At 41.8% G+C, this 24937-nt stretch overlaps 1 protein-coding gene across 1 annotated transcript; it reads right to left on the minus strand.

Annotated features, from left to right (window-relative positions):
- Positions 1–4610: 4610 nt before the first annotated feature.
- Positions 4611–7885, minus strand: LOC110534783 (C-type lectin domain family 4 member E-like). Its single transcript, XM_036933931.1, has 6 exons — positions 7664–7885; positions 7392–7493; positions 6294–6506; positions 6031–6173; positions 5724–5824; positions 4611–4935 (listed from the first exon to the last, which is right to left on the minus strand). The coding sequence occupies exons 1-6, from the start codon at positions 7803–7805 to the stop codon at positions 4806–4808; spliced, it is 831 nt and encodes a 276-aa protein (XP_036789826.1). The 5' UTR covers positions 7806–7885; the 3' UTR covers positions 4611–4805.
- Between the last annotated feature and the right edge of the window lie 17052 nt (positions 7886–24937).

Here is a 24937-nt window from a genome sequence, read left to right on the forward strand (position 1 = left end):
CATTGAGGCTACAACCCATAGGAAAACCCACACAGTTAAAAACTTTGACTACTTTAAAAATGGTGGAAGCATGGAGGAAGCCCAGGTTTTTTTCTCGGTGGAGAGGAAGTAGGATTTGGAATCAGAGTATTAAGTATCTGCTCTGTTGAAGAGCAAAGGTGAACACATTGAGAAACTATAACAAACCTTTGCCTGAAGATGGCCTCTCTTCAGTCAGTCAGGTTGTTGTAACTGGTCTGTAACAGAGGAGGAACTTAGCTACTGTACACAGATAACATCTGAATTTGGACCTTGTTGTGAAAGTCTGATATAGTGTAATGATTAGACAAGAATACACTCACAGACTAGTCTCAGGGAGATGTTGAGATTGAATTGTAGAACACACAGAATCCCAAAGCTCACAGCAACCATCCTATAGAGTCTTCTCCCTGAATCCCCAGGTCCTGAGGAGATACACGCTGATGTGAGAACACACACATACCCACACACACACACACACAGACACACATATATACACACACACACACACACACACACACACACACACACACACACACACGTACACATGCACACACATGCACGCACACACACACACACATAAGAGGGTGGGGGTGTGACATAATCAGCCACAATAGGACTGTTTCTCACAGCTGTTTTATAATATAAAGTCTACCAATCAATTCTTAAAGATGAAAACTTATAAATGCCTCATGGAATTAGTTAAACAGTCGTACTCCATCAGAACCCAAAATATATGTTTTTTTATTCCATTGATTGTCATCAATGATATTGTAAACAAACTGTATGTATATCCTTAAAACATGGTTAAACTATAAAGCTGATGTGATGGATGATCAGTCGTGTGTTTGTGTCTGTTTGTGTCTCTGGAGACGGACTGCAGGAGACAAACGTGGTTTTATAGAGGCCCGCCCGAAAGAGAAAATGTACAGTGAACGGCTGTAAGGGTGCTTCGAGGGGTAGTGGGTTACATGGTCTGTTACACATTACAGTATTCGGTCCTGTGTGGCTCAGCATCTGCAGGGCTGTGGGTTCGACTCCTGCAGGGATGAAATGCACTTAAAAGTCTATGCATTCACTGTCAGGTAAGACGCGTTGGATAAAAGTGTCTCCTCTGAAAAGGAAATGGTGAAACACTAAACATGAGGGTTGTACACGTCCTCAAATATGCAGATTCTGGCGTGGGGCTGACAGGGTTATTAAAGGTCTATGCATTCTCTGTCCTGGATGCCGCTTGCCCTCCTTGGCTTCCAGTACATATGGGGCTTTCTGCTGAAGCCTCCCATTCAGTACGTTTTGTAGCAGCATGTCGCAATGGATGTCAACGAATCCGTAAGAATCCGTAATCATTAGTCCAAAACGTTTTGCAACGGAAATAGTTTACTCCAAACAGAAAAAGTTTTGCAAAGAAAACAAGATTTTCTATTGGACTAATTTATTTAGGTCCCTCCCTATTTGGTTCCGTTTCGTACTGTTTGGCTCTGTTTGGTTCCTAGTGAACACACCCTGTTGTCTCCTCCTGTAGTTTATTGGCTGTAGAGTCTGGGGCCAGAGTCTGGGACTTGGTGATGACGAGAGCTCCCTGGATGAAACAACACTGACGCTGGACACCGGCTGTGCTGGCATTGGTCGCCTCCAGCAGACGGTCAGGAAAGGACTGTTTTCCTTGGATACGGTTGCCACAGCAGCATCAGCAGGAAATACTGGGGAGAGGGGAGGGGTCGCAGGCATGTTGCTTGTGATGGAGGCAGATGGCTGATGGTATACATGTTGGATATGACGGAGGCAGTTGGCTGATGGTATACATGTTGGATGGGACGGAGGCAGATGGCTGATGGTATACATGTTGCTTGTGACGGAGGCAGATGGCTGATGGTATACATGTTGGATATGACGGAGGCAGTTGGCTGATGGTATACATGTTGGATGGGACGGAGGCAGATGGCTGATGGTATACATGTTGGATGGGACGGAGGCAGATGGCTGATGGTATACATGTTGCTTGTGACGGAGGCAGATGGCTGATGGTATACATGTTGGATATGACGGAGGCAGTTGGCTGATGGTATACATGTTGGATGGGACGGAGGCAGATGGCTGATGGTATACAGGTTGCTTGTGACGGAGGCAGATGGCTGATGGTATACATGTTGGAGGGGACGGAGGCAGATGGCTAATGGTATACATGTTGGAGGGGACGGAGGCAGATGACTGATGGTATACATGTTGGATGGGACGGAGGCAGATGGCTAATGGTATACATGTTGGATGGGACGGAGGCAGTTGGCTGATAGTATACATGTTGGATGGGACGGAGGCAGATGGCTGATGGTATACATGTTGTAGGGGACGGAGGCAGATGGCTGATGGTATACGTGTTGGATGGGACGGAGGCAGATGGCTGATGGTATACATGTTGGATGGGTCGGAGGCAGATGGCTGATGGTATACATGTTGGATGGGACGGAGGCAGTTGGCTGATAGTATACATGTTGGATGGGACGGAGGCAGATGGCTGATAGTATACATGTTGGATGGGACGGAGGCAGATGGCTGATGGTATACATGTTGGATGGGACGGAGGCAGATGGCTGATGGTATACATGTTGGATGGGACGGTGATGCACTCATCTTCGCTTGTCAGAAGTTTTTGAGGGAATTCCAAACATACCTCTACAGCAGTAGGATGCATGAAGGGGAGAGTGTATGTATGTGTGTATGTATGTGTGTATGTATGTGTGTGTGTGTGTGTGTGTGTGTGTGTGTGTGTGTGTGTGTGTTTGTGTGAGTGTGACTGTACAATATTGTGTGTGTGTACGCAGCAGTGGAGGCTGGAAGGCTGCTGAGGGGAGGACGGCTGATAATAATGGCTGGAATGGAGTCAATGGAATCGTATCAAACACATCAACGATGTGGTTTCCATATGGTTGATATGGATACCATTCCAACCATTATTATGAGCCGCCCTCCCCTCAGCAGCCTCCACTGGACCACAGTCTACATGTGCCCCCACTTCTGTCAATAATAAAACAGGTGCCTCCACTCACCTCACTTTAGACACAGAGCTAGATTGTATAGAATGGTATGAATGGTTCCACTCTTGAATTGTGCCTGTTCAGCTTTCCAACGATAGAACAGAAATCTAAATACTTTGGGCTGTGAGACTACGTGAGGAATTCTAGTCCTTCACTGAAGCATGTTCAACAGGTATAAGTGTCTGATTGTTCCCTGGTTCATGGCAAGAGGGGGAAAGTGAGGGTCTTCCAGCATGACAACGACCCAAAACACACAGCCAGGGCAACTAAGGAGTGGCTCGATAAGAAGCATCTCAAGGTCCCGGAGTGGCCTAGCCAGTCGCCAGACCTGAACCCAATAGAAAATCTTTGGAGGGAGCTGAAATTCTGTATTGCCCAGCGACAGCCCCGAAACCTGAAGGATCTGGAGAAGGTCTGTATGGAGGAGTGGGCCAACATCCCTGCTGTAGTGTGTGGAAACCTGGTCAAGAACTACAGGAAACGTATGATCTCTGTAATTGCAAATATAGGTTTCTGTACCAAATATTAAGGTTTGCTTTTTTGATGTATCAAATACTTATGTCATGCAATAAAATGCAAATGAATTACTTAAAAATCATACAATGTGATTTTCTGGATTTTTGTTTTAGATTCGTCTCTCACAGTTGAAGTGTACCTATGATAAAAATTACAGACCTCTACATGCTTTGCAAGTAGGAAAACCTGCAAAATCGGCAGTGTATCAAATACTTGTTCTCCCCACTGTACATGCTAAATGCTTTGCAGAAATTTTTTTGTGTAATAAGGGGATCAAATTAACATCCTACACCTGTATACAGCACTTTCACCAACACACCCACCACACCATCCCTCTACTTTGGCCCGATCATATGCTACATCATGTGGAGCACCCTCTGCCTCTGGATGCACACAAAATATAAACAATTCCACTTCTCGAAAATGTGACATATGTAACAGTTCCCAGCTTGACACAACACATGGGTCGGACAAAGAGCAGGGATCCACGTTTTCCCAAAATCTCACTCCTACCCATCCAAAATCATCTCTGGTATGATCAGGGCCAAGGCTGGAAGTGTCTACTATAGCTGCCGCTGCAGGCACTTCTTCCTGGCTAGGCTTCATTTCAGAGCAAACATTACTGGAGACCGACTCCACCTTGAGTTTCTAAACAGAGCAGGTAGAATGATGGGGTCCAAGATCCTCAAGAGAACAAATACATTTGTTTTTAAATTGACTTGGCTTGTATGCAGCAGACAAAGGTTTGTACTTAGTGCCATTACCTCGGATTAGCATCATCGCCCTTCCACAATGTTTTGTGGAACATAAATAGCCTATTGGTAGACAGGAAGCTTCAATCAGGAAATAAGTTGGAATTGTATTAATTTGCTCATAAAAACATGTAAACGAGTGTGTGTGTGTGTGGATTGGTATTATAACAGCAAAATTATACATTTTCATTGTTAAATTTATTCTGTTGAGTCTACTGTACTAACTTCATGTTGTGTCTGATAATGTGTGAAACATAACTACTGACACACAGGAAGTCACAATCAGGAAATAAGTTGGACTTTTATTAATATGCTAATACAAACAAATAAAACATGCGTGTGCGTCTGGGTTTGAGAGAGAGAGAGAGAGAGAGAGAGAGAGAGAGAGAGAGAGAGAGAGAGAGAGAGAGAGAGAGAGAGTGAAGGAGGAAGTTCTGTGCACTGTAGGCTGCTGTATGTGTTACAGTATATTGTCATGGTGATGTTAAACACCTTTCCCACAAATCCAGTGACGATTCTCAGAACATGACAAGTAATTCCATGCCTTCAGAGGATCTGTGTGTATCTCAACACAGTCCTCCTCACCATTATCAGGCTGTGGATCATACCAGAACCTACAGGGTTAAAAACAGTCAGATGTCATGGTTAATACCGGTATCTACAGGGTTAACAACAGTCAGATATCATGGTTAATACCAGTACCTACAGGGTTAATAACAGTCAGATAACATGGTTAATACCAGTACCTACAGGGTTAAAAACAGTCAGTTATCATGGTTAATACCAGTACCTACAGGGTGAACAACAGTCAGATATCATGGTTAATACCAGTACCTACAGAGTTAAAAACAGTCAGATATCATGGTTAATACCAGTACCTACAGGGTTAAAAACAGTCAGATATCATGGTTAATAACAGTACCTACAGAGTTAAAAACAGTCAGATATCATGGTTAATACCAGTACCTACAGGTTTACAAACAGTCAGATATCATGGTTAATACCGGTACCCACAGGGTTACAAACATTCAGATATCATGGTTAATACCAGTACCTACAGGGTTAAAAACAGTCAGATATCATGGTTAATACCAGTACCTACAGGGTTAACAACAGTCAGATATCATGGTAAATACCAGTACCTACAGGGTTAAAAACAGTCAGATATCATGGTTAATACCAGTACCTACAGGGTTAAAAACAGTCAGATATCATGGCTAATACCAGTAGCTACAGGGTTAAAAACAGTCAGACATCACTGTTAGAACATCACAATCCAAAATAATATACAGACATGTTTCATCTTAAAGTTAACTTTGTTGATTGCTGCTATCAATGACAATAACCTGCATAGAAAAAGGTTGAATGGAGACTTATTGACAGATTAGTTATCATCTCTCACCCTGTGGTCAGTGGGGTGCCGTCCACCCATTTCCAGGTCCCCTCATTATCAGAGTCAGTCAGACCAATCCAGACTCTCTTCTTGAGTTTGAAGGGAAATGGCTGTTGTTGAGAAAGATAACTATATATTCATGTGTTTGTTAATATATAACCCTCTCTCTATATCTATTTCTCTCTCTCTCTCTCTCTCTCTCTCTCTCTCACTCACTCACTCACTCACTCACTCACTCACTCACTCACTCACTCACTCACTCACTCACACACTCACTCACTCACTCACTCACTCACTCACTCACTCACTCACTCACCTTTTCCTTATCACTCTTTATGATCACCAGGTCTGCTCCTCTCTCCAGACAGTCCTGTCTGCTCTTCTCCCAGGTTTTAGTCTCAGTAGACAGGAAGTACCAACTTGATTCTAACTTCTGCCATCCTTCAGGACAGGTTTTTTCTACAAGACGATTAACATTAATTTCCTTCAATTTATCACCCTGTACACTTAATGAAAGAACACAGACTCTTGATCAGGTCTGTGTTGTTAATGATAATTTATTATTCTAGGTTTACTCACTGAGATTGGAAAGCCTGCCGCTAAGAACATCTCTCTCAGTCTGTAGCAGGTCTCTCTCTTTAGTCATGTTGTTATAACTGGTCTGTAGCTGGTCTCTCTCTTTAGTCAGGTTGTTATAACTGGTCTGTAGCTGGTCTCTCTCTTTAGTTATGGTGTTATAACTGGTCTGTAGCTGGTCTATTGCTGCAGATGAATTCTTTGAGACGTTGCTGTCTGCAACAACAAAAAAGAAAAAGTTGCTCACTAAAATAGATCACATTAGAACTACTAAATCTGAATTATAAGAACTATTTAAACAGTGAACAAAAAATAAATGTAACATGTAAAGTGTTGGTCTCATGTTTCATGAGATGAATTAAAAGATCCCAGAAATGTTTCATTCCCACAAAAAGCTTATTTCTCTCTAATGTGTTTACATCCCTGTTATTCAGCATTTACCCTTTGCTAAAATAATCTATCCACCTAACAGGTGTGGCATATCAAGAAGTTGATTAAACAGTATGATCATTACACAGGTGCACCTTCTGCAGGAGACAATAAAAGGCCACTTTAAAATGTGTAGTTTTGCCACAAATGTCTCAAGTTTTGAGGGATCTGCATCTGGCATGCTAACTGCAGGAATGTCCACCAGAGACGTTGCCAGATAAATGAATGTTCATTTCTCTACCATAAGCTGCCTCCAATGTTGTTTTAGACAATTTGGCAGTACGTTCAACTGGCCTCACAACTGCAGACCACGTATAACCATGCAAGCCCCTGACCTCCACATCTGACTTCTTCACCTGTTGGATCATCTGAGGGTGGGGGTGTGCTGAGGAGTATTTCTGTCTGTAATAAAGCACTTTTGTGGGGAAAAATCAAATTCTGATTGGCTGGGCTTGGTTCCTCAGTGGTTGGAATCTGGCTGCCAAGTGGGTGGACCTATGCCCTCCAATGCCCACCCACGGCTGAACCTCTGCCAGTCATGTGACATCCATAGATTAGGGCCTAATGAATTTATTCCCATTGACTGACATGAACTGTAACTCAGTGAAATCTTAGACATGTTTGCATGTTGCATTTATATTGCTGTTTAGTATAGATATACTGTAGACTTACATTGAACAGACAGGCCTATGATCCCAGCCAGTAGGAGAACACACAGCAGCCCCAGACACACTGCAGCAACTCCAGAGGGTCTCTTCCACCACTGAACATGTACTGAATCACAAATGATTAAACATCTTTGGTAATATGTTTTACTGTATCATCCAGGATTGGGACAAATAAATCTGTAGTACTACAGGATAATCTCACCTGTTATATGTATTGTGTGTGTGTGTGTGTGTGTGTGTGTGTGTGTGTGTGTGTGTGTGTCCATGCAATCTTACCTGAAGCAACAACTCCATCTCTTGTACTGGGTTTGAAGGCTCTTACGTTGGCATATAGTTGGCCATCAATGTCTGTGTTCTTCATTGCATCAGGCTCATCGTCTTTAAATATTTCTGAGTTTTCATAGACTCCCTCTGACATCTTAACAAACTTGTGGTCAAATACTTCTAACCTCAACTCTAATGTACATCTGTACCTGTGTCTTCTCCCTGCACTGTCCTGTGTCTGTGTGATTTATGGAAGTGGAACTCTTTATCAGTCAACCACAGTGTGATATTAACACAATACTGGCCACCACGTGACTCCCACCAGTGACGACACTACAGTGGTAGGCTTGATTACCAACAACAACGAGACAGCCTACAGGGAGGAGGTGAGGGCCCTCGGAGTGTGGTGTCAGGAAAATAAACTCACACTCAACATCAACAAAATAAAGGAGATGATCGTGGACATCAGGAAACAGCAGAGGGAGCAGCCCCCCATCCACATTGACGGGACAGTAGTGGAGAAGGTGGAAAGTTTTAAGTTCCTCGGCGTACACATCACGGACAAACTGAAATGGTCCACCCACACAGACAGCGTGGTGAAAAGAAGGCGCAACTGCGCCTCTTCAATCTCAGGAGGCTGAAGAAATTTGGCTTGTCACCAAAAACACTCACAAACTTTTACAGACGCACAATCGAGAGCGTCCTGTCGGGCTGTATCACCGCCTGGTACGGCAACTGCTCTGCCCACAACCGTAAGGCTCTCCAGAGGGTAGTGAGGTCTGCACAACGCATAACCGGGGGCAAACTACCTGCCCTCCAGGACACCTACACCACCCGATTTCACAGGAAGGCCAAAAAGATCATCAAGGACAACAACTACCCGAGTCACTGCCTGTTCACCCTGCTATCATCCAGAAGGCGAGGTCAGGACAGGTGCATCAAATCTGGGACCGAGAGACTGAAAAACAGCTTCTATCTCAAGGCCATCAGACTGTTAAACAGCCACCACTAACATTGAGTGGCTGTTGCCAACATACTGACTTAAATCTCTAGCCACTTTAATAATTAAAAACTTGATGAAATGTATGTGTCACTTTAAACAATGGCACTTTATATAATGTTTACATATCCTACATTACTCATCTCATATGTATATACTGTACTCTATACCATCTACTGCAACTTGCCTATGCCGTTCGGCCATCACTCATTCATGTATTTATATGTACATGTTCTTATTCATTCCTTTACACTTGTGTGTAAAATGTAATTGTGAAATTGTTAGATTACTTGTTAGATATTATTGCATGGTCGGAACTAGAAGCACAGGCATTTCACTACACTCGCATTAACATCTGCTAACCATGTGTATGTGACCAATAACATTTGATATGAGACAGACAGACAGGAAGCTGTTATTAAAGGAAGTCAGTGGTATGGCCTAAAATGTGTTGGCACAGCAACGCATGCTGAAATCAACTGAAATTACAATACAATAGGTGTTCCAGCAATAACTTCCCTAAACTGACTGTGTCCCAAATAGAACCCTATTTCCTACATAGTGATGGACCCTGGTTAAAGGTAGTGCACTATACAGGGAATATGGTGACATTTGAGACGTGCCCTTAATGTCATTATTCACATTCTATGTAGGTCTTATGTACTTTATCTGTCCTAAAAACACAGGCCACTTTTCATCACTGGATATAAGGTTATCACAGGTACCACAGACAGGACAACTATAAAGAAAAATGCTTCATTTAAAACATCAATAATACGTTTATAATCTGTTTAGTTTCTGGATTGGTTAACATTAGGCGATGGTTAGAGTTAAGGTACGGGTCAGTTGTTGTACTTAAAAAACAGGTAGTCTACACAACAATGTTCCCTCTAAACAGACCGTGTGCGTGGCAGCGCAATTCCTCCAGAACTGCTGGGCAGAAGAATTGCCCTGCCGGGCAGAGACTCAATAAATTGAAATTCACTTAGTTTGCTCTATTACTTTGCACTATATAGATCAACGTTTGTTCTGTGATCGAATCAATATTATATCAGCCCATTTTCAATGCAACAAAACAAAACAAATCTAATTTTCCAAGTTTGAGTCTGTGAATTTGTTGTAGACAGAGTCACAGCGCAAAGGAGTAAACTAGTACTCTATTGACAGGTGTTGCCTACGAGCGGTATTGTAATTACCCTTGAGTGAACGCGCTTTTTAGATCAGTTCAGAGCGCAGAGTCGCGCGTGTGCACATTTGTTGATATTCCTTGCTAGTCGAGTTATTAGTTTAGTTATACATAAGTATCGGTCAGCAATGGATAGTGACTGCTTTCTACGAGAGCACAAAACGTGTAGGCGACATTTTAAGCTGTATTTGAAAAGCCAGTCAAGTAAAACGCTTATTTCTTAATTAAAGTGGCAGTGTTGTATTTTGAGACAGGCTTGAACATGCAAATAAGCCAATAGGCAGAGTGGTAGCCTACATTGTCTAATTCTCTGTCTAGTAATAATAATTTATTTTACTTTGTGTGATGTCTGGCATGATGAGAGATGGGGAAATACTTTGTTGTGAAGGAAGTGTTCAGCAGCCATCATGTTGACTAGCAGAGACAGAGGACATAGGGTGGACGTGAACTGTTCTAACATCTACTGTCTATACACAGGTTAACTGTCATAACATCTACTGTCTATCCACAGGTTAACTGTCATAACATCTACTATCTATCCACAGGTTAACTGTCATAACATCTACTGTCTATCCACAGGTTAACTGTCCTAAAGTTTACTGTCTATACACAGGTAAACTGTCCTAACGTTTACTGTCTATCCACAGGTTAACTGTCCTAACGTTTACTGTCTATCCACAGGTTAACTGTCCTAACGTTTACTGTCTATCCACAGGTTAACTGTCATAACATCTACTGTCTATCCACAGGTTAACTATCCTAAAGTTTACTGTCTATCCACAGGTTAACTGTCCTAAAGTTTACGGTCTATCCACAGGTTAACTGTCCTAACGTTTACTGTCTATCCACAGCTTAACTGTCCTAACGTTTACTGTCTATCCACAGCTTAACTGTCATAACATCTACTGTCTATCCACAGCTTAACTGTCATAACATCTACGGTATATCCACAGGTTAACTGTCCTAAAGTTTACTGTCTATCCACAGGTTAACTGTCCTAACGTTTACTGTCTATCCACAGGTTAACTGTCCTAAAGTTTACTGTCTATCCACAGCTTAACTGTCATAACATCTACTGTCTATGCACAGGTTAACTGTCCTAACGTTTACTGTCTATCCACAGGTTAACTGTCCTAACGTTTACTGTCTATCCACAGGTTAACGGTCCTAACGTTTACTGTCTATCCACAGGTTAACTGTCCTAACGTTTACTGTCTATCCACAGGTTAACTGTCCTAACGTTTACTGTCTATCCACAGATTAACTGTCATAACATCTACTGTCTATCCACAGGTTAACTGTCATAACATCTACTATCTATCCACAGGTTAACTGTCATAACATCTGCTGTCTATCCACAGGTTAACTGTCCTAAAGTTGACTGTCTATCCACAGGTTAACTGTCCTAACGTTTACTGTCTATCCACAGGTTAACTGTCCTAACGTTTACTGTCTATCCACAGGTTAACTGTCCTATCGTTTACTGTCTATCCACAGGTTAACTGTCATAACATCTACTGTCTATCCACAGGTTAACTGTCCTAAAGTTTGCTGTCTATCCACAGGTTAACTGTCCTAAAGTTTACTGTCTATCCACAGGTTAACTGTCCTAAAGTTTACGGTCTATCCACAGGTTAACTGTCCTAACGTTTACTGTCTATCCACAGCTTAACTGTCCTAACGTTTACTGTCTATCCACAGCTTAACTGTCATAACATCTACTAGATGGGGAAATACTTTGTTGTGAAGGAAGTGTTCAGCAGCCATCATGTTGACTAGCAGAGACAGAGGACATAGGGTGGACGTGAACTGTTCTAACATCTACTGTCTATACACAGGTTAACTGTCATCACATCTACTGTCTATCCACAGGTTAACTGTCATAACATCTACTGTCTATCCACAGGTTAACTGTCCTAAAGTTTACTGTCTATACACAGGTAAACTGTCCTAACGTTTACTGTCTATCCACAGGTTAACTGTCCTAACGTTTACTGTCTATCCACAGGTTAACTGTCCTAACGTTTACTGTCTATCCACAGGTTAACTGTCATAACATCTACTGTCTATCCACAGGTTAACTATCCTAAAGTTTACTGTCTATCCACAGGTTAACTGTCCTAAAGTTTACGGTCTATCCACAGGTTAACTGTCCTAACGTTTACTGTCTATCCACAGCTTAACTGTCCTAACGTTTACTGTCTATCCACAGCTTAACTGTCATAACATCTACTGTCTATCCACAGCTTAACTGTCATAACATCTACGGTATATCCACAGGTTAACTGTCCTAAAGTTTACTGTCTATCCACAGGTTAACTGCCCTAACGTTTACTGTCTATCCACAGGTTAACTGTCCTAAAGTTTACTGCCTATCCACAGCTTAACTGTCATAACATCTACTGTCTATGCACAGGTTAACTGTCCTAACGTTTACTGTCTATCCACAGGTTAACTGTCCTAACGTTTACTGTCTATCCACAGGTTAACGGTCCTAACGTTTACTGTCTATCCACAGTTTAACTGTCCTAACGTTTACTGTCTATCCACAGGTTAACTGTCCTAACGTTTACTGTCTATCCACAGATTAACTGTCATAACATCTACTGTCTATCCACAGGTTAACTGTCATAACATCTACTATCTATCCACAGGTTAACTGTCATAACATCTGCTGTCTATCCACAGTTTAACTGTCCTAAAGTTTACTGTCTATCCACAGGTTAACTGTCCTAAAGTTTACTGTCTATCCACAGGTTAACTGTCCTAAAGCTTACTGTCTATCCACAGGTTAACTGTCCTAACGTTTACTGTCTATCCACAGCTTAACTGTCCTAACGTTACTGTCTATCCACAGCTTAACTGTCATAACATCTACTGTCTATCCACAGATTAACTGTCATAACATCTACTGTCTATCCACAGGTTAACTGTCATAACATCTACTATCTATCCACAGGTTAACTGTCATAACATCTGCTGTCTATCCACAGTTTAACTGTCCTAAAGTTTACTGTCTATCCACAGGTTAACTGTCCTAAAGTTTACTGTCTATCCACAGGTTAACTGTCCTAAAGCTTACTGTCTATCCACAGGTTAACTGTCCTAACGTTTACTGTCTATCCACAGCTTAACTGTCCTAACGTTACTGTCTATCCACAGCTTAACTGTCATAACATCTACTGTCTATCCACAGCTTAACTGTCATAACATCTACTGTATATCCACAGGTTAACTGTCCTAACGTTTACTGTCTATCCACAGGTTAACTGTCCTAACGTTTACTGTCTATCCACAGATTAACTGTCATAACATCTACTGTCTATCCACAGGTTAACTGTCATAACATCTACTATCTATCCACAGGTTAACTGTCCTAACGTTTACTGTCTATCCACAGGTTAACTGTCCTAACGTTTACTGTCTATCCACAGATTAACTGTCATAACATCTGCTGTCTATCCACAGGTTAACTGTCCTAAAGTTGACTGTCTATCCACAGGTTAACTGTCCTAACGTTTACTGTCTATCCACAGGTTAACTGTCCTAACGTTTACTGTCTATCCACAGGTTAACTGTCCTATCGTTTACTGTCTATCCACAGGTTAACTGTCATAACATCTACTGTCTATCCACAGGTTAACTGTCCTAAAGTTTACTGTCTATCCACAGGTTAACTGTCCTAAAGTTTACTGTCTATCCACAGGTTAACTGTCCTAAAGCTTACTGTCTATCCACAGGTTAACTGTCCTAACGTTTACTGTCTATCCACAGCTTAACTGTCCTAACGTTACTGTCTATCCACAGCTTAACTGTCATAACATCTACTGTCTATCCACAGCTTAACTGTCATAACATCTACTGTATATCCACAGGTTAACTGTCCTAACGTTTACTGTCTATCCACAGGTTAACTGTCCTAATGTTTACTGTCTATCCACAGGTTAACTGTCCTAAAGTTTACTGTCTATCCACAGGTTAACTGTCGTAATGTTTACTGTCTATCCACAGCTTAACTGTCATAACATCTACTGTCTATCCACAGGTTAACTGTCCTAACGTTTACTGGCTATCCACAGGTTAACTGTCCTAACGTTTACTGTCTATCCACAGGTTAACTGTCCTAACGTTTACTGTCTATCCACAGGTTAACTGTCCTAACGTTTACTGTCTATCCACAGGTTAACTGTCCTAACGGTTACTGTCTATCCACAGGTTAACTGTCCTAACGTTTACTGTCTATCCACAGGTTAACTGTCCTAACGTTTACTGTCTATCCACAGGTTAACTGTCATAACATCTACTGTCTATCCACAGGTTAACTGTCATAACATCTACTGTCTATCCACAGGATAACTGTCATATCATCTACTGTCTATCCACAGGTTAACTGTCATAACATCTACTGTCTATCCACAGGTTACTTTAACACTAACTGTTGCTTTGACACGACTATAACAATTTACATTTGATATTTTATTGTATTGTATTCAATATGGGATACTTGATTCTGCCACCAATGTTACTGAGAAATGGCTGGAACTCATCCAGTGACAACATGAGAGACGGTGACCATGACAACAGACTGACCACACACTGCAGTGGTTTTAACTTGGGGTCGAGGGTAGCGTCAAAGACATAAAGGGGGAGCGTTAACTTTTTGTCAGCAGCATCACTTTTAGTTTCAAATCTCCCTGCGGTGAACCAAAGTAGAGCTGTACATGAAGATCTGCATATCTTTGTGCTTCAGTGTGGGCTTCAGTGTGGGGACATGGTTTGTGGTTATGTCTGCCTGTAAAGAAATCTGACCAGGTATAAGTAGATCTTGGTGCTTCAGTGTGGGGACATGGTTTGTTGTTATGTCTGCCTGTAAAGAAATCTGACCAGGTATAAGTAGATCTTGGTGCCTCAGTGTGGGAACATGGTTTGTGGTTATGTCTGCCTGTAAAGAAATCTGACCAGGTATGAGTAGATCTTGGTGCCTCAGTGTGGGAACATGGTTTGTGGTTATGTCTGCCTGTAAAGAAATCTGACCAGGTATAAGTAGATCTTGGTGCTTCAGTGTGGGAACATGGTTTGTGGTTATGTCTGCCTGTAAATAAATCTGACCAGGTATAAGTAGATCTTGGTGCCTCAGTGTGGGAACATGGTTTGTGGTTATGTCTGCCTGTAAAGAAATCTGACCAGGTATAAGCAGATCTTGGTGCTTCAGTGTGGGAACATGGTTTGTGGTTATGTCTGCCTGTAAAGAAATCTGACCAGGTATAAGTAGATCTTGGTGCCTCAGTGTGGGAACATGGTTTGTGGTTATGTCTGCCTGTAAAGAAATCTGACCAGGTATAAGTAGATCTTGGTGCCTCAGTGTGGGAACATGGTTTGTGGTTATGTCTGCCTGTAAAGAAATCTGACCAGGTATAAGCAGATCTTGGTGCTTCAGTGTGGGAACATGGTTTGTGGTTATGTCTGCCTGTAAAGAAATCTGACCAGGTATAAGTAGATCTTGGTGCCTCAGTGTGGGAACATGGTTTGTGGTTATGTCTGCCTGTAAAGAAATCTGACCAGGTATAAGTAGATCTTGGTGCCTCAGTGTGGGAACATGGTTTGTGGTTATGTCTGCCTGTAAAGAAATCTGACCAGGTATAAGTAGATCTTGGTGCTTCAGTGTGGGAACATGGTTTGTGGTTATGTCTGCCTGTAAAGAAATCTGACCAGGTATAAGTAGATCTTGGTGCTTCAGTGTGGGAACATGGTTTGTGGTTATGTCTGCCTGTAAAGAAATCTGTCCAGGTATAAGTAGATCTTGGCAGACCGTCTGAAAAAAACGTCCTGAAGCTGAACAATACAAAACAACCTCAATCGTGCTCCAGTCTGGTAAATTGAACTATCAGATCATTATAATCTGATAAGATGTTACAACAACAGTGGTTGTTGTATATATAGTGCAACATTTTCATAGTGCAAAAAGTATGACAAATACTGTCAACATTGTAATCCCTGTGTGATTTCATTTGGTAACACTTTTTTTGTATAGTCCATCTGTAGATGCTCTATCACTGGCCCTCAAAATTAGGGCCAAATTAGAGCCGGGTCGAATTACATTTTCAAATTGGAATCTGGTCGTGGGAAACCCGATCCAGTGCAGCCCAGTTTAACAACTGGTGCCAGCTCTATTAGAATTTGGGCTGGTGACACCGTTACTATGCAACTACCAGCTGATCACTGCTGGATGCTGAGACCAGGTTTAGCTAGCTCGTCTGCGCTTGTTGCTGTTAGCTAGCACATGGACAAGCAACACTGATGTAGTCAGACATGACACGAATTACCACCATAGCTGGATCATTCATTTAATTATCTAACAGGAATTGTTGCTGGCCATGTCATATTAAAAGCTGGCTAGCTACAAACAACAACAACATTCACCAATATCTTACTGATTCCCTCCACCCTATCAATATTGTGTTTATATTCACCATTATGTTACTGATTCCCTCCACCCCATCAATATTGTGTTTATATTCACCAATATGTTACTGATTCCCTCCACCCCATCAATATTGATGGTTTGGAAAATCTGACCATGACTCCGTTTTGTTGCTCCCAGCCTATAGACAGAAACTAAAACAGGAAACGCCCATGCTCAGGTCTGTTCAATGCTGTCCCGACCAATCCGATTCCACGCTTCAAGATTGCAGTGATCACGTGGATTGGTCTATGTTCCGGAATACGCTGATTCTGTGAGCGAGTTTATTAGCAAGTGCATTGGTGATGATGTACCCACAGCGACTATTAAAACATTCCCCAACCAGAAACCGTGGATAGGGAGTTTTTCCTAGCCACTGTGCTTCTCCACCTGCATTGCTTGCTGTTTGGGGTTTTAGGCTGGGTTTCTGTACAGCACTTTGAGATATCAGCTGATGTAAGAAGGGCTATATAAATACGTTTGATTTGATTTGATTTGATTGATGGCAGCATTCACACAAAACTGAAAGCGTGAACCACTGCTTTTAATCAGGGCAAGTCGACCAGAAATATGACAGAATACAAACAGTGTAGCTATTCCCGCCGCAAGGCAATCAAACAAGCTAAGCATCAGTATAGAGACAAAGCAGAGTCGCAATTCAACGGCTCAGACACTAGAGGTATGTGGCAGAGTCTACAGTCAATCATAGATGACAAAAAGAAAACCAGCCCCGTCGCGGAACAAGATGTCTTGGCACGATGACAAACTAAACAACTTATTTGCTCACTTTGAGGACAATACAGTGGCATCGACACGGCCCGCTACCAAAACCTTTGGGCTCTCCTTCACAGCAGCCAATGTGAGTAAAACATTTAAATGTGTTAACCCTCACAAGGCTGCCAGCCCAGACGACATCCCTAGCCGTGTCCTCAGAGCATGCGCAGACCAGCTGGCTAGTGTGTTTACGGACATATTCAATCAATCCTTATCCCAGTCTGCTGTTCCCACATGCTTCAAGAGGGCCACCATTGTTCCTGTCCCCAAGAAAGCTAAGGTAACTGAGCTAAATGACTATCGCCCCATAGCACTCACTTCTGAGCTAAATGACTATCGCCCCTTAGCACTCACTTCTGAGTGCTATATGGAGCTATGGGGCTGAAACAACTTACCCTTCTCAGTGCTCTCTCACCCAACCCTCTCACTCAGCCGCAGAGAGCTCTCCAAGTTGTATTTTCTCCTCACTCTTGTTATTCTTACAACCCGTTACGAACTGACCTTAGGTTCAATTGAGTTTGTCTGATATAATTCATTACAGATTAGACATGATGGGACACATGCAATCCTGTCAAGACTTGCATAGTGTGAAAGGTAATAAAACTGTAGGATTTTGTATACCATGTAATGTGAAGGAAGCTTTAAGCCAGTACTAACGTGTCATTTCTTTGTACAGCCATTAGATATGATAGTCAAGAACATAAGGGGATTTTAAGGATTTTGAAAATGGTGTAATGTGAAAGAAGTTTTATCATGTTAGTCACAATGTCACTCAAATGTGTATGTGATGATAGTGGTTGGTTCTCTTTGGTTTCATCTCGGCAACTCGGAACCAATTATTGCGTGAGCGCTGGCCTCTGGACAGTTACTAGTGTTGGTTGTGGGGGTAGCCCCCCTCCCCACTTTCTTTGCAAGTCTCGTGCAATGCATGGCCGAAAAATCCCTCCCCTTCCAAAACTACAAAACTTCCAGGTTCACTGTAGCTAGCCGTGGTCAAGATGTACATGGCAGTGTCATGTCTTTGGCTATGCCGGATTAAGTGATATGACATGCTATTCTATAAAATCATTTCTCCGTAATTAATATTACTTGATTGAGCTAATCATGTAAATGTAATTAACTAGAGAGTCGGGGCACCACAAAATAATATTTATAGAGCTGTTATCTTCCGAATAAACTCTTAAAGACCTAATAATATTTTACATCAATAGCAGTCAATATTAATTGTCACCTTGATTCAGTCTCATCTGAATGTTGTCAATTCTTGGTTATCTTCACGAACCCTGGCTAACAAGTTGAATAAGCAATGCAAAATTGGGTTTAATTATTTATTTACTAAATACCTAACTAATCACACATAATTACATATACAAAGAATGAATTATACCTTGATTTCAAATTATGTCATAAAGGAAAACGTCCCTGGCGGGCGGAACAGATTTCACAGCTGGTTACACAAAAGAAAAGGGCTGGGTTTGAGTGAAAGAGTGGGAAGACTGAGGGACAAAGGGAGAAGCTGTGCTATCGTAAATACAGTATCTTATGCATTCTAAATTACCGCCCATTTGGAAAAGGAAAATGCAATAAATATTTACTCTGAGCTGTGCTTCGGTAGGTTGGTGGTAGATGGAAGACCGTGTTGCCCAACCGAGTCCTTTGTCCTTTGAAGAATGTCTCTGGTGGTCAATTGGATACGTTGTAGTAACGTCGTTGTGTGATAGACGGAATACTCTGTCTGTTCCTTCCTAACCCTCGTTTGCAGCTGCTGTTGCTAACTCAAGGGCTAGGAGGTATCACTTCTGTAGTGAATAAGAGTTCAAAGTTCATACTATTCGCAACCAAAGCTCACGCTGATGTTGGCTTCATTCTGTAGTTATTATCTGAACCATTCCGACACGGACCGTCGTCCTCACATCCTCGGAACAGGAGGTTATATTGTCATCAAGGCTTTATATAGGAGGTGAGAGGAGGGCGTGTTTGAAAAGTTTTATAACCCATGTCCCTTCACAGGGGCGGGCCACTGATTGAGCAGAGCCCTAACCTTATGAAAACCCAAATCTCTCATTTGGAAGCTAAAATTACATTTAATCTCTTCGCCAATAATGTGATATTCAAACATTTAAATTGAACAACAATTCCATGTGAATCCGATAACTGATGTGTAGAATTTCCACTGTAGAGTTTATGCCATCTTATCATTGATGAGAATGTCTCAGATGACAACCGAACTGACATCATATTCATTAAGTACCACTGGATATGTTCAATTGGTTGGATTACCAGAATATAGTTCATTTCCCCCCACCTTCTGATGTTCCCAGAATCTCTATGTTAACCAAGGGGTTTGCAAATGTAACATCAGTAGGGTAGAGATGATATCATATTCATTACGTACCACCGCATATGTTCAATTGGTCGGATTACCAGAATATAGTTCATTTCCCTCCACCTTCTGATGTTCCCAGAATCTCTATGTTAACCAAGGGGTTTGCAAATGTTACATCAGTAGGGTAGAGAGAGGAAAAAGGGGGGAAGAGGTATTTATGACTGTCATAAACCAACCCCCAGGCCAACGTCATGAAAGCAGCAAACGTCAAGAAATTATTACACATGACCAAGACATTTAATCTCAACCATTTTAATACAGTAGCAGTCAATGCAGGTTTAAACAAGTCTTAACAGGGGTTGCATTTCAGGCCGAATACATTGCAGACGTTGCATTTTATCAACAAATGCTTGTGTGCCACGTCATCGACAGCGTAGTGGGCATCAGATTGCGATATGATGTGGTTAGTTGATATGTTAAAGGCCTATCCAGGCGTGAGATTCGGCATGCGTCTACAATGTAGTTGACCTGGAACACAGCCAGGATCTTTACACTGTAAAGCTTGGGCTATCACAGTTCCTGAGTTATTTTGAGTGTGTTTCCTTGGGTTGCCGCCGGAGGGCACCCTTGCCTTGTTTTCTAGTTCCCAGGTTACCCTGATTGTTCTCGTTAGTTTCACCTGTGTTAAATTACATTTTCTGTTCACTGGCTGCCTGGCTATTTTGGTTCCTCAGTTGGCCTGCTGCATTGCTGAGGTCTTATGTTTTGTTAAGTGCACTCAGGTGCTGACGCCTTGTTTCTACCTAGGTTTTAAGTAAATATCTGGATTTACCCTTACCTCTGCTTGCTGTGTTTCTCTGCGACTGGGTTTGAGTTAGTACAAGCCTCATTGTAACAGGGGCAGCTGTGTCAGATCAGGCTACTTCTCATCGTACGTTGGTAATGATCAGTAATATACAGTAGTTATCAACATAATATAGAGTATTATGTAGCCTGTATCTGATGCTCTGATAATGTTTGATTCTCCTCCACTCAAAATCAATTTGCAATTCAGATCACAGTCTACTCCCTTGCTCTTTAGTGTGTAGACGACTTCACACAACAGGTTATTCACTGGTGACTTTGTCTGGATTTTGGTGACTTCAAAAATCTTAAAGCTTCTCTCTCTTCAGGAAAGGCTGAGTAAGAAGTTAGCTCAACACCAAAGCAAGTGTGGATCTCAAAGCAAGACACATTCTGAAAGTTGGTTAAGTCGGATCTTGAAGTGCTTGAGGCGAAGGTGCCGAAACGGATCTCGTGGTTGAGAACAAACTTCTTGTTGGTTCTGTGAAAGGTTTCCTTACATGTCTCTTGTCTTTCTCTAAGAATCTGAATGGCATCAGTCAGGTAGAAATGCAGTGCATGGTACCTGAATGACGTTGTCACATATGCAGAATCTTGAACTGCTTTGTTGAAGTCCACATAGATCGATTTGGAATTGGGTCTGGGTTTGTTATTCGTATACAAATAGAGCAATGGAATGCTGTGTATTCAAACTGTCTCCATGTGGTATAGCGTGTACACAACATTCTGTAGACTTGACCTTTTGCGCAAATGGCATTATTTAGATAGAGTGCCAGGGCGAATTCCATTTCTTACACAAGCACACACCGACACATTCAGATATACTACATACGCACCCTAGTGGTCATCTGTTTTTTCACCCACACCCGCCCGCAATGGCTAATAACCCATCTGCCTGACTGTATGTGATATGGTGAAAATCTGACCCCCACACTCAATATTTATTTGACATGGGGTGCATGACTTTGTTTAGCTTGATTTAGATACGTTTCTGCTTATAATTTCCAACATTTTGGTAGGCTATTTGTTAGACAACTTTTCAATAATTAGATAAATGTAGCATCTATTTTGTCATTACAAGTATATGTTGCCCTAGAAGAATAAATAAACCCTTGATCAACAGAACAATGTATAAGATCAATAGAATGAATGCTAGGTGACATCGGTGAAGTTGTCATCTTTCACCTTGCAAAGATGTTTAGGGTCTGTGGAGAAAATACAAGAACCCAACAAATAAATTGAAATAACTGCTGTGTAAAATGTCCAAATGAAATAATTTTGACCGGTTGTAAGGAAAAAGACAGCTGTGAAAACGACCAAGGTGTTTCTGATGAGATTTTAGTTTGGCTTTGATGCATATTTTATGTGGTTAAAATATGATCAGGTTTTATGTTGCTTTTACGATGAAGACAGCACCTCTACAGATAGTATCGAACTGAGCATTGCATTCTGTCAAAATGCAGAAATAAATAAATCACATTTCTCCACTCCTATTCCCAAGTCCAAGCTTTGCCTACATGTGGTCTATCATTTTACTGCAAAACGTGTTTAATTCTGCAGGAGTTGATATTGCGGCTATATGTGAGGTTATAAATCTTCTTTGGGCTAGGGGGCAGTATTTTCACATCCAGATAAAAAGCGTGCCCAAAGTAAACTGCCTATTACTCAGGCCCAGAAGTTAGGATATGCATATGCATGGTGATATAGGATAGAAAACACTCTAAAGTTTTTAAAACTGTTAAAATAATGTCTGTGAGTATAACAGAACTGATTTGGCAGGCAAAACCCTGAGCACAATCCATCCAGGGAATTTTTTAGCCAAACACATTTAGACTCACTTCCTGACATCGAATCCAAATACAAATTCCCTGTCTTAGGTCAGTTAGGATCACCACTTTATTTTAAGAATGTGAAAAGTCAGAATAATAGTAGACAGAATTATTTATTTCAGCTTTTGTTTCTTTCATCACATTCCCAGTGGGTCAGAAGTTTACAAACACTCCATTAGTATTTGGTAGCATTCCACAAGCTTCCCACAATAAGTTGGGTGAATTTTGGCCCATTCCTCCTGACAGAGCTGGTGTAACTGAGTCAGGTTTGTAGGCCTCCTTGCTCATACACACTTTTTCAGTTCTGCCCACACCTTTTCTATAGGACTGAGGTCAGGGCTTTTGTGATGGCCACTCCAGTCCCCCTACTTTGTTGTCCTTAAGCCATTTTGCCACAAATTTGGAAGTATGCTTGGAGTTATTGTCCATTTTGAAGACCCATTTCTGACCAAGCTTTAACTTCCTGACTTACGTCTTGAGATGTTGCTTCAATATATCCACATAATTGTTCTACCTCATGATGCCATCTATTTTGTGAAGTGTACCAGTCCCTCCTGCATCAAAGCACCCCCACAACATGATGATGCCACCCCCGGGCTTCACGGTTGGGATGGTGTTCTACGGCTTACAAGCCTCCCCCTTTATCCTCCAAACATAATAACGATGGCAATTATGGCCAAACAGTTACATTTTTGTAAACTTCTGACCCACTGGGAATGTGATGAGAAAATAAAAGCTGAAATAAATAATTCTCTCTACTATTATTCTGACTTTTCACATTCTTAAAATATAGTGGGGATCCTAACTGACCTAAGAAAGGGATTTTTACTGTCATGAATTGTGAAACTGAGTTAAAATGTATTTGGCTAAAGTGTATGTTATCTTCCTACTTCAACTGTACTTTCCTTACACACATCCTTTTATTACTTTTACTTTACTTTGCTTTACTTTCATCCTTTATTCTGTCATCAACCTCTCTCTACCTCTCCTCCCTCTATCTGTAGTTAGTACTACATCCACCCAGGTCTCTGTCACCAACACTACAGCTGTACCTGTAGTTAGTACTACATCCACCCAGGTCTCTGTCACCAACACTACAGCTGTACCTGTAGTTAGTACTACATCCACCCAGGTCTCTGTCACCAACACTACAGTTGTACCTGTAGTTAGTACTACATCCACCCAGGTCTCTGTCACCAACTCTACAGCTGTACCTGTAGTTAGTACTACATCCACCCAGGTATCTGTCACCAACACTACAGCTGTACCTGTAGTTAGTACTACATCCACCCAGGTCTCTGTCACCAACACTACAGCTGTATCTGTAGTTAGTACTACATCCACCCAGGTCTCTGTCACCAACACTACAGCTGTACCTGTAGTTAGTACTACATCCACCCAGGTATCTGTCACCAACTCTACAGCTGTACCTGTAGTTAGTACTACATCCACCCAGGTATCTGTCACCAACACTACAGCTGTACCTGTAGTTAGTACTACATCCGCCCAGGTCTCTGTCACCAACACTACAGCTGTACCTGTAGTTAGTACTACATCCACCCAGGTATCTGTCACCAACACTACAGCTGTACCTGTAGTTAGTACTACATCCACCCAGGTCTCTGTCACCAACACTACAGCTGTACCTGTAGTTAGTACTACATCCACCCAGGTATCTGTCACCAACACTACAGCTGTACCTGTAGTTAGTACTACATCCACCCAGGTCTCTGTCACCAACACTACAGCTGTACCTGTAGTTAGTACTACATCCACCCAGGTCTCTGTCACCAACACTACAGCTGTACCTGTAGTTAGTACTACATCCAGCCAGGTCTCTGTCACCAACACTACAGCTGTACCTGTAGTTAGTACTACATCCACCCAGGTATCTGTCACCAACTCTACAGCTGTACCTGTAGTTAGTACTACATCCACCCAGGTCTCTGTCACCAACACTACAGCTGTATCTGTAGTTAGAACTACATCCACCCAGGTCTCTGTCACCAACACTACAGCTGTACCTGTAGTTAGTACTACATCCACCCAGGTCTCTGTCACCAACACTACAGCTGTATCTGTAGTTAGTACTACATCCACCCAGGTCTCTGTCACCAACACTACAGCTGTATCTGTAGTTAGTATTACGTCCACCAGAGGGACACCTTTGACTTTGTATCTAAGGATCTGCGTGATGCTTTCTCTCCTCCTGTGGAATAGACTAGAGCTATAGAGTTGTGTAATAGTTCCTTGTAGGTAGATGTCATGTGGAACAGTGGAATCAGTGCAATGAGTTTTGTCATTAGTTGTAACCGGTATGTATATGTTATGATATACTAAATTACACTTTGGTAATATGAACTTTTTGTCATAAAACATGTGAAGAGTTTTTCTTTCTTTTTTTCTCTTAAATCTGTCAATCTGAAACTATGGAGATATCATCAGAACTTCGGCTTTTTCATTCTGAGTATCTCTCCACAGTCAGCATAGATAGAACAAAGACCCTATATGGAACAGATCTAGAATCAGGGTTCCCTCCCCAAATCCTAACTTTAAGCAGTTGTGGTGAAATTCAAAACAGACCAAAGATCAGTGTCTTGTGGCTACTTCCCCTTGCACCACCAGTCACAGAGTGCAAGACATAATTGTCTCTCCAGTTGAAGGCTGGGGGTGCTGTAAACTTAGGATATATTTGTAGGGCATATGTGATTTATCCAAAATTGGGACCCTGTGAATTCACACATATAGCATGATATAGAGTCATATCATGTAGTATATTATCACTTCAGTTGAATCTTAAGTTTAAAACTGATGAACACAGTGGGAAACAAACATGCTCAGATTAGGAACTAAGGCTGGTGCAAGTCA

This window comes from Oncorhynchus mykiss, chromosome 10 (genome assembly GCF_013265735.2).
Source record: "Oncorhynchus mykiss isolate Arlee chromosome 10, USDA_OmykA_1.1, whole genome shotgun sequence".
Lineage (NCBI taxonomy): Eukaryota > Metazoa > Chordata > Actinopteri > Salmoniformes > Salmonidae > Oncorhynchus > Oncorhynchus mykiss.

Coding starts and splice junctions, on each gene's coding strand:
- LOC110534783 (XM_036933931.1), bottom strand. CDS start 7,805: ATGTCAGAGGGAGTCTATGAAAACTCAGAAATATTTAAAGACGATGAG. Junction 6,507..7,391: donor CATAGGCCTGTCTGTTCAAT/GTAAGTCTACAG, acceptor TTGTTGTTGCAG/ACAGCAACGTCTCAAAGAAT. Junction 6,174..6,293: donor CGGCAGGCTTTCCAATCTCA/GTGAGTAAACCT, acceptor ATCGTCTTGTAG/AAAAAACCTGTCCTGAAGGA.